An 11684-nucleotide genomic window follows, 5' to 3' on the forward strand; every position below is an offset into this window, starting at 1 on the left:
AAATATACATCTGTTTTCGATTTAAGAAATTACCGTTTTTATATTGATTTTTATTATAATCTTATATTTTTAAGTTCTACTTATGTAATACTTTATAACTATTATTACAGAAAATAACGCTTTTTCTAAAGTCTCGTTAAAGAATAATAATAATAGTTCGGGTGGGAAATCGGCCGGTCGCAATCGACCGAAAAGACCACGGTTCAAACCCTCAAATTTCCAGATCAATAATTATTTATTCTATTTTTTCTAATTACACTCGTTATTTTTCATTTAAATAGCCAGTTCTTATTTATTATTATTATGCCGCTAAAATCGAAAAATATTATTCATATTTTATCATTATTATTTTTTTTTATTATTTTTTCTTTTTGATTTTTTTATATTTTTTTATTATTGTCGGTAAAAAAATACTATTCATCTATAATATAAAAATGAATCGCTGAATGTGTTGCTAAGCGCAAACCCGAGAACGGTTGGACCGATTTCGCTAATTCTTTTTTTTAAATATTCCTTGAAGTACGAGGATGGTTCTTACGGAGAGAACAATTCTAAAAAAAAAAAAAAATGAAATTAAAGAATCGACTGTTAGGCGATACGAAGTACGCCGGGTCAGCTAGTAGGGTAGACTGGGTACGGTTGTGCCAGGGTACGGTAGTGACAGTCGTTATAACCGCGAAACTATACGGAATACGGGGAAGAGTGTAAGACAAAAAAGAAGCGCGATGCATCTCTACACATGTTGCCCAGTATTGCGTTAGCTAGTGCCCAACGTAAAAAAAAGCAGGAGGCCACATTGCTTTTCAGCAGCCAAAAGTAAGTTTTTTTGTTCAGATTCTTTTATTATTTACTTTTATTGGTATACATATATACTATAGCAAATATTTTTTTGTTATCAATTGAATATTAGTAGTTAATTACAAATGATTAGTTTTTACGTAGATAATTTAGGTTACTTATGGTGTTTTATTGTATTCAGAAGTATGCGTTGGGTACGGTTGTGACAAATGTAGTGGGTACGGTTGTGACATATATTTTTTTATGTTTTTGCTTTTAGATGCCCAGAAAACGCTTGCTAAAGACCAAAAGAGCACGGTTTGATATTTGTAGGATGCTTATGATGAAGTAAAACGTGGGAATTCTATACGGAGAGCTGCAGAAATGCATAATATTAATCGCATGTCGTTGTTTCGATACATTCGTTAACGTGATGAAGTCGGTGCGAATCACGATGTAAACAGCATCAGCATGGGATATGCAGCTCATAATAAAGTATTTTCTAAGGAGTAAGAAGAGCTATTATCAATATATATCACACGTTGCGCGTAAATAAATATTATTTGGCCTTATTAAAAAAGAGGTACGAAAACTGGCCTTTGAACTGACAAATAAATACAACATAAACCGACCTGCTACTTGGGATGAGAATGAGATGGCTGTTATTATAATACCGTTAAATAGTTTAATAGTTTTATAGTTACCGGTAATTTAAATTTAGTTAACATTTTGACTGATTTTATGATTTTGAAGAAGATGGTGATAATAACATCAGATGTTGCAGTGCCTTATTAATTATAAGAGTAGACTTAATTTAATTTGATTTATAACTGTAAAACTTTATATAGAAGAAAAGTATTTTGTGTTATGTTAAACATTTCTAAGAATAAAAGCCATTATAAACCAATTCTGTGAATATTTATGTCTGTCACTACTGACCCCAACCACTGTCACAACCGTCCTTGGGGTGTGGTCGGTTGTGACACTTTTCTTTTTTTTTCAAATTTGATGCTATAACTAATACAACGTACTTTGAGACAAAATGTCAGTATTTTTATGTGGACATATATACAAGCTACGATTTAAGTAATTTTTGTCTCAACTAACTAGTAAATTAACAAAATTATTGGCGGTCAAACCTCAATTGTCACAACCGTACCCAGTCTCCCCTATTTTATAAATATGTAATTCGTATTTAAATATAATTTCCAAAAAACACGATTTATTAAAAATACCGAGTTAAGCTCGGTTACCCAGGTACTTATTATGAAATGACAAAATTATTTTGTGACATAATAGGTATATAAATAATTTCGCCAAGTTTATAACTCATTTTGAAGCTTTTTTTCTAATTGCACTCGTTATATTTCATTTAAATAGCCAGTTCTTATTTATTATTATTATGCCGGTAAAATCGAAAAATATTATTCATATTTTATAATTATTATTTTTTTATTATTTTTTCTTTTAGATTTTTTTATATTGTCGGTAAAAAACTTACTATTCATATTTAATAAATATGTAATTCGTAATTAAATATGATTTTTCAAAAAGACGATTTACTAAAAATACCGAGCTAAGCTCGGTCACCCAGGTACTTTTATATTATTCGGAAAGTATTGATGCAGAAATTAGTCGTTGTCAAAATATAGTTTTAAAAATATTGCCTATAAGAACATAGTAGGTAATTTTCTTAAATGAAATTTGATGGAGTAAATTTAAAATAAATCTTTAAAATATTAATAAAATAAATTGCCTCCTACAAACTTACAAATTAGGTAGGTACTCAAACTTTACGTCTATACAGTATTATAAGTAAAGACTAATTATTGTCCTTATAATCATGATTATCACCTGATTATCAAAATTACTTAAAATTTATTAATTATAATCTTCAGTCAATTGAAGAATCTCTAAGAATCATAAGCTATGCGCTACATGCATACATCTCGTACTAATGTAAACATTATTATTATCTTATTTCCTCCTTTTTTTTGTTTATAACACGAGTATAGAGATGTATGAAATTATTGATAGAGTAAACTTAATAATGTAAGTAATGTGTAAAATTAATTACAAACATCAGATCCATTTGTTAATGTTCACTCATTAATTCAAATCAAAGCAATAGTATCGTTTATCGAAAACAAATTCTTGGTATTCATCTAATCAACGTTTGAGTTTGATATTTTTCTCTTTTTAATCCACAAACAATCTGTATATCTTATATCTCTTTACTATAACACAACATAACATAACAATACACTTTATTGTACACCAAAACAGAAATAATACATATTATGGACTTAAACAGAGTATCATGAGGCACAAAGGGCGGCCTTATCGCTAAAAAGCGATCTCTTCCAGGCAACCTAGGGGCAGAGGAGATGGTATTGTGTCAGTGTAGGTGTACAAATTGAGACATAAGCGTTTGAATATATTTACTTATTTAAATACATACATACACACATAAACACATACATGCGTACATACATACATACATACATAAACATATATATACATAAATACATATATACATAAACATATACATACACAAACACAACTATATTATTATATCTCTTTACTGTGCAAAATGTTACTTCAGATCTTCAAGCACTGTGCTTTCAAAGCAACTGACATTATCTTGCTCAGCCTCTGGTCTGACTTTACACGTTGGTTAATGATCATTGTCTTATCTCACTACAGTATTTATATTTGAACGTAAACGGTACGGATTCGATTAACGACGCATCATCTAATTATCGCTCAATTCTTAGTAAAGGTAATCAAGCAAGTGTTAAGTAATTAAATGTTTAATAAGCACAATGTAAACTTTTAAATTGATGTGTTAATAGCCGTCGGATAGGTAGGATAACTTAAGACCTGCGCCTCTTTGCTTTTGCTGTGGGTGTTGTAAGAAAAGAGTCTTCGTTTGCATAAGGACAGAGGTAGTAATGGTCATTGGTTTAATTTTTTTTTTGTTTTATGTCATTAGGTCGGCAAACAAGCGTACGGCTCACCTGATGGTAAGCGATTACCGTAGCTTATAGACGCCTGCAACACCAGAAGCATCGCAAGCGCGTTACCGACCCAATCCTCAATCCCCCCAGGAGCTCTGGTCACCTTACTCACCAACAGGAACACGATACTGCTTGAAAACAGTATTATTTAACTGTGGTCTTCTGTAAGGTCTCAGTTAAATTATACATTTAACACTGTTTCAGCGTTCAAAATATCTAAACACTTTTAAGTAATAGTTGGTCATATTATCTGTAACTGAAGATCGTAATAATTAAGATCTTACTCAATTCAACTTGACTCAGAGTCACAAGCGGCTCGTCCTAAAGAGCACTGGTGCACTAAAATTACATTGGTAATCTTAAATCTATAGTTATTTTTATTACATACTATCCTTACATTACATTCTTTCTATTCTACTATACCTATACAATAGTCTATTATAATACGTATTTGGCATTAAGTTGTAATGAGTGGAGCGCTAGTGATTGCGTTCCTATGGAACGAAGTCTAGTACGATCCCTAGCGCTGTATTCAATGAGTCCGAAAAATACAGACTGAGGCATGAAATAATAGATTTCATATGAGAAATTAGCCTAATCTTGAGCACCGCTCACGCGCGACGTTACTATACTACAGGTTCGCAGGTATGCGCTGTTGCCGTTCTTATGTACAAATTAACGTGTCGGGTTCGTCAGTTAAAGTCTTTTTAGTTAAGGAAAAAAAAAAAACAATAGCTTTGAGATAGTATTCAAAACATAATACTTAGAACTGATAAGATTGGTGTTGTTATGGAAAAAATTTATTGCGAGTCATTGTTACCTGGGACACTGCTGTGCACAATTACTAAATTCGAAAGATCATAAATGATCGGACAATTACAAAGCGAAAGTTGACTATGCATCGGCTTCTGCATCCAAAGTTGAAATAAAATACGGCCAAATACAAAATAAATAAATAAATACAACACACACATACTCATCTGTTCCTAAAGTAAGCAACTTAATGCTTGTGTTATAGGTAACAGCTTGGTTACCTAATTTTTTTTTCGATTAACATATATATAAATGATGCACACATATATATATATATATATATATATATATAACACCCAGACTCGGTGTGGGAATCGAACCCATAACCCCCAGAGCAGAAAGCACTACAAACTGCGCCAACGGGGTAGTCAAAAATGGCAATTACTGTTATATTTGCAAACATGACGACGCGTTGGCGCAGCGGTAATAGATCACTGGCTGTTGCGCTGGCGGTCACGGGTACGATTTCCGCTCACGACAGACATTTATATCGACCATATAGTTGTTTATCATTAACTGTGTATTGTGTGTGTTTCCGGACCCCCAACACAGGAGAAAATCCTACTGGGGGCCGTTGAGTGTAAAGCGTTTATTAATAATAATTATCATACCTTCTTTACTACGTTTGGTTATAAAAAGATAATTAATTTTTTGCTGAAAATCTGCTACATTGATACGCCATGCCATTCTTGCTAGCATAAAACTTCAATATCGGGTATGTTAAAAAGGCAAATAATAACGCAGATAGTTCACGACAAAATTTTCCATTTCTTTTCTTACTTATTTATTTAATGTATAAAAATTTATATCTAACATTACAGGGAACCCAATGCGCTAGTTAAGTTGATTCCAATTGTTCTTTTCCAATTTACTTATTAGTATATACTGAAGCTAATTTCCGTCAAATTTGTAAAAACTGAAATTCGTCGCCTATCTTTTGTATTTGTCAGAATTTTCCATTTTTTTATTACTTATTTATTTAATGTATAAAAAATTTATATCTGACATTACAGGGAACCCAATGCGCTAGTTAAGTTGATCCCATTGTCCTTTTCCAATTTATTTATTATTACTGAAGCTAATTTCCGTTAAATTTGTAATAAATTCGTCGCCTATCTTTTGTAAGACGGTTATTAAATATTTCAAAACCCGAATGGTCCAAATGTTTAAAAAAAAGAGAGATATAAAATGACGCTTTGTTTCACTGTACATTGTTCGATGTACTTTTTATCGGCAACATTCACAAAATGCGTATTGTGAAATTGTTGCCCATTGGTCTTTAGAAGAAAAAGGGATAGCTCAGGTAAAAAAGGCGTTTAATTATCAGTAACAGCCAACATTTGCTATGTCCACTTTCGATCAGTCAATCGTCAACTGTGGTAGAGGAACATCATATTTTACGCGTCTTGTGAAATATAAACTTTGATTTGTATGAGTGATATCGTGTTAGTCTTTTTAAGTTTTAGTGTTAAGATAGATCGTTTTGGTTCGGACTGATGGACTCAATGCTGAGCGTTTTCAGTTAGTTTTCGCCACTTTACGGAAATGTTGGGCTGGTAAGTTTTTTTTTTAATTTTTTTTTTTTATAAACGTGATTCGATATAATAACACATTTTGCAACGATACCAGCGTGTTAATTTTTTTAATATTATTCTTTAAATGCGAGCTTTTCTTGGTACTTATATCGTTACTATTCTTTGGAAAGCTTAGTCAGTAAATAACAAAATTTCAGTTGGGGTATTTCTAGCAAAGCGCACAACTATAAATACTAGTGGTCATCCAGTGTTCGAAACTCAAATATAATTTAATTTTTTTTTAATTTCAATTATAAATTTGAAAATTATTAGGTTTCTGTTGTCAAAGACTATAATTCTATAATAATAAATAAAACAGTATATAGGTATGCGTGTGTGTGTCAAAAACATGATTGTGTGTGTGATGTTTTTTTTTAAACTGTTTAAATGTATTTTTATGCATGATTTAAAAAAAAAATATTAGCATTATGCACTCCTTCTCTACATAAACTACTAATGTGCGAAATTTTATACTCCTCCGTTCGCATAATTTTCGTAAAAAGGCGTATAAAATTTTTGCTTCACGTATTAATATATATATTTGCTTATGTCAAAATGTAATTTTGAATTGTATGTATAGGTATGTAGTTTTCTTATATCATAAGAAAGATTTGGGGCTTTAAATATTAACGTAATCAAATTAAAAATGTCTGATGCTGTCTGAATACTTATAAAATTAAAAACTGTATTATGAGCTCTAAATTGGTTTATGAAACATGTAAAATAAGCACGTGCTTACATCGGTACATAGCATAGCGTGCGTGCAAAGCTGCGACAGCAATAATATGTACTCTGTTGCACTTAGCAAACAATAGACAGCAACAATAAGCCATTTTTGAAATTCGTAAATGTTGCCTTAGTTATTTCGGTTGGAATTAGTAGCAATTTTAGTTTTACTATAATAATTGTTATATCATAATGGCTACTTGAGTAAGGAAAGGAAATTTTAATTTTGTAAAAAAAAACTCATAACAACAAGGAACTTCTTTTAAAAACAGCGTAACCAAATATACATCAAATCTAATTAGAACTTTTGTTTTGGAAAAAATCGTAAATAAAAGTCGTAAATAGAATTTTAATATATATCTTAGGTATAATACTACAATGTACCCCACGACGAAGATATTTTGCCAATGATTAAGCAATGGAATGCAGTCGCCAGGGAGGACTCTTTCAGTAGACGATTATTTGCAACCTTATATTAATGGACTAGAGGAGTATTTATAAGTAGAAAGATGAGGCATGCAAAGTAGATTGAAGTCCTGCCTTAACAATAACAATTATATTAATTTGTTCTTTACAAAACCGGATTCGGTTAACTAATACTCAAATTATTATTAAAGTCAGAAGAATTATTAGTTTATTCTACTCCTTGTTACCTACCTCTATCAATAAACCTACCTTTTTTAGTCGGTATTTCCTCATCTTCAAATGGGTCTTCATGAGGGTCATCTTCTATAGGTGCTTCGATTTTCAGCAGGGCTGGTATGTCGAATAGATATTGTAGTGCTTCTGGCGTTCCTCCAATAAAATTGTGTACGAAATATTGAAACTGAAATTGCAATAGAGTTTATAATTGATTGTCAGTATTTTTTTTTGTCAACTTTGTTTACGTATTTTGCAAACAATACTCGATCTTATGTCATTGTATTTACATTCAAAATGTTCGCAGAGATATGTTTATATGATAAAAAGTTGCATGGCAAATTGACATTAGTCGCACTTTATATTTAAGTGTCCAACTTTTTTTGCAATTCAAATATGTAATTAAATTTGTCTAACAAAACTAACTAATTTAGGCTCCTAAGCCTATGCTTTTGTAATATGAAACAATATTTTTAAAACAACATAAAATCCTGTAGGTTTCGTTTGCCTTTAAAATGAAAATAAAAAATAGTAGTAGTAGACTAGCATAACTGCCCTTATATGTCTTTAACTAATCATAGTTAATTTAGTTCAAATAAAATTAAAATGTAATAAAATGTTACGCATATTTTAAAAACAATTTGCCATTACGCGTCTTTCGTGTTCACTTGACAAATAACATCCGGTTCTGACGCTTTTGGCTTCAGTAGATTACTTTGCTCATAATTTGAATTTCCTAATAGAATATGAAGATGAGCAAAGGCAATTTTCTTCTTACGAGATCTTCGTTATTGGTAAATATTAATTACATATAATTTTGTCGAATAATTAGCATGAGAGCGCGTACGCCGCTGATTGTCTATATAAACGGCACGTACTTACAATTGTTTTAAAATTTATACTAGGTCTCCTTATTTCATTAGTTAAACTCACCATTATATCATTTTTACTACCTAACGAGGCAATAGAAGTATTACATCAGAAATAACTAAATGTTTTGCAACGTAAAACTCGAGAACGGCTTTGTATGCAGATAATAATTGGAAAATTTCAGATATGGTAACGATATCATTTCAATTTTACGCGTATACCCACTTGTTCGCAAGAAAAGATAGTGTTTGTCGGTTCAGCTAGTTATGTATACAAAGCAGTAAATAATATACCTACATAATACAACAACACTGGGTCTTTGTTAGTTATTTTGGTACAATATACTGAATTTATGCGTTGGTATTGTAATAATTATAGATTAACTATAAATAGATTACGGAACGGTCTACAACTTGTTTCATTATTTTTAAAACAACGTCACAGGTAGCGTGGCCGAGCGGTCTAAGGCGCTGGTTTAAGGCACCAGTCTCTTCGGAGGCGTGGGTTCGAATCCCACCGCTGCCAGTGATTTTTTGTTTTGATGTCTGACTTAGTACATATAAATTTAGACTCAACAAAATTTTTAATTTTAATATGTAGATACTTAACAATCATTTGGGTGTTATATTTTGTGTGTCTTCGATTCCAGATTTAATACTAATCGTTATTATTGGACCAGACATTGAGGAATACAGTTCCTACTCTCCTCTGCTATGCAGAACCTTCTTTCATTTGAAAATACTTTTTAAGTAAACTCAATTGTACTCAAAGTAGAATCATGACATAGTATAAAACAAAGTCGCTCCCCGCTGTCTGTATGCTTGGATCTTTAAAACTGTGCAACGGATTTTGATGAGGTTTTCTTTAGTAAATAGAGTGATTCCAGAGGAAGGTTTATATGTTTAATATATGCTAATAGAATATAAAATTAAGTAAATTTTGAATGTTTTAAGGGTACATACATGTTTAATGACTTTCTTCATTTTCTGTCTCCATTCGTAATCAACTCTCGCCGCTGTCTTGTATCCGCGTGAGAGACGCATGATTAGAGACTGGCTCTCAGTCAATATGTTATGTAGGGCTTTTATGTAATTTGTGTATTCTGGTAAAAATGCAGACACTATTTTATCTTACTACTAAAATTAGCGCCTTAACGGATCATAAAAAAAAAATAACGACAGATATTGTAGTGTCTAGAATAGCACAATGCCTTTTTCTGTCAGTAAATGGACTTATCCCGTGGGATAGATTAGTTTACCAACAGGTCAAAAGATCAACATGAACATTAGCATAAATGTGATTTAAAAATCAGAGAATATAGGCATATATTATAGGTATATATTATTCTAAAATTCAGTTTAGGTAGGCTAAAGAATGAAAATCCATATTTGTAATATTAAACGAAGTACTATTTATTTTTGTATTACCTGCACCTTAATATTTTTAATATCATATCAAAAATCGACGGTCCCAGCGGTGATCGAACCTAAACGTCGAACCCGAAACCAAGTTGCTCAGAACTGAATATAAAAATCATCATATATATTTCATAATAATTTTGATCTAAGGTAAATCGTTCCATAGCTTAATTGGCTAGAGCACCGACACGGTCAGTCGGAGATGCAGGTTCGATCCCCGCTGAAACGGTCGATTTTTGATATGATATTAAATTTTTTATTAAATGAAGTCTCGGGTACAGCTTATTTCTTAAATAAAATATCTGGTACAAGTTTTTATTGATAGCCTAATCATAATAGCCTTTGCATACCTTCAGTCAATCTCATCACTTCGAGCTTGCTCTTGTGTCTCTCTGTGCACAGTACATACATCAGACCCGCCATGTTCTTACACTCGAGCTGAGTTTGAAGAGCTGATATCTTCTCCTTTCTCTCTCTGTAGGCTTCTCTTAGCATGTATGATGTTCGTATTTGTTCATGACTTTTAAGAAAAAGAATAATATTAGACGGAATTTTGACGTCTTCGAGATAAATCTAATCTATCAATATAATGACGAATTTTGCGTGATATACACATAACTATGTAGTTATCTATTTACGTTTAATATAGTAAATAGACGTCCTATGCGGCCATACTGAAGTTAAGTTTTATTAACTATCAGTTTTGTTGATAATATTATTAGCAATAGCCATTATTAGCCCGCTATTGTTGATCTTATCGTAAATTTTTTAATCCTTATAAAAACGTAAGAAAAAACTATTTAGAAATCGTACTTAATTGTAGATCTTTTGTTATAAACAAAGATTAATTCTCGATATTTGTCATTAGGTGGAGAGAAAGTTTAAAGTAATTTAAAGAAAAAAAAAAAAAAAACAATAACAACGTTATACCGTTCTAACGGAGGAGGATTCCGTCGCCGCTTTAGCTAATATTTTTTTTTTATAACTTTACAAATGTTTGTATCAAGCAGGGCGTTTGTATTGGTCGGGGCATTTGTGTTGATCATAGAGTTTGTGTTGGTGAGTGCATTTGTACAGTAATTATTTCCGGATTCCATAAAAGATTTTATTGTCTAGACTGAGTCAAGTTGGTCTATTATATTATGACTCTTACTGCAATATAAATTCGAATCTCTCTTTCAAATGTTCCATCTCTTGTTTTATTCTTTCTTCAAAAATTTCCTCCATTTCGATTTCTTTCTCTTTTAGTAACTTATTTATTTCATCCGTGTTTTTCTTTTCGCGTTCTGCGTCTATTGTAGCTTAAAAATTGTAAAAAAATATTAATAAGTATTCTTGAAAGTTGGTGCGAGCTAGGCAGTAGTTTATTGCAAAATATAATTATGCGACCTACAAATTGTAAAAAATCTTCAATATAATAAATCTTTATAACAGCAAAGAAGGTGAAAGATTTCCCAAGAAATTAATACCCACCTTTACAAGGACAAATAATGATTCTGTTTCCGTCATCGCCTTCGGTTCTTTGTTCGGTTGAAGAAGCGTTGATGGTCATTGATGATGGCGTTACGGAAGCATGATCTTGGATCACTTCTAGAACTTCTGCGCTATCTAAAATTGTTACTGTACGATCGTGGCTTGATAGACGTGACATCTAGGTGAAGTTACAAAAAACAATAAATTAAAGACTGGATTATAAAAACTGGCAGAATTAGTGGTAGCTTCTGACTTGTTGCGATCATTTAGGAATATGACATACATTTTAACAAAATTTTTTGGGTGCTAAGTCGTATTATACTTTGTAATTATTAAGGAACAAAATATTACTTTTGTTTTTTAACAATTCTCAG

At 31.5% G+C, this 11684-nt stretch overlaps 1 protein-coding gene and 1 non-coding gene across 2 annotated transcripts in view; one reads left to right on the forward strand and one right to left on the reverse strand.

Moving 5' to 3' along the window:
- LOC123664935 overlaps window positions 1-11389 on the reverse strand; it is a 36800-nt gene extending 25411 nt beyond the window's left edge. The window contains exons 1-5 of the mRNA XM_045599302.1: window positions 11311-11389; window positions 10991-11138; window positions 10188-10357; window positions 9382-9521; window positions 7586-7736 (exon numbers count right to left, since the gene is read on the reverse strand). Of these exons, the coding sequence (XP_045455258.1) occupies window positions 7586-7736; window positions 9382-9521; window positions 10188-10357; window positions 10991-11138; window positions 11311-11389 (688 nt within the window). The remainder of the gene's footprint in view (window positions 1-7585; window positions 7737-9381; window positions 9522-10187; window positions 10358-10990; window positions 11139-11310) is intronic.
- Trnal-aag lies at window positions 8863-8944 on the forward strand. Its single transcript has one exon. It is a non-coding gene; the product is annotated as a tRNA-Leu (tRNA).
- Window positions 11390-11684: the final 295 nt, after the last annotated feature.

The sequence above is a fragment of the Melitaea cinxia genome, chromosome 23 (genome assembly GCF_905220565.1).
Source record: "Melitaea cinxia chromosome 23, ilMelCinx1.1, whole genome shotgun sequence".
NCBI lineage: Eukaryota > Metazoa > Arthropoda > Insecta > Lepidoptera > Nymphalidae > Melitaea > Melitaea cinxia.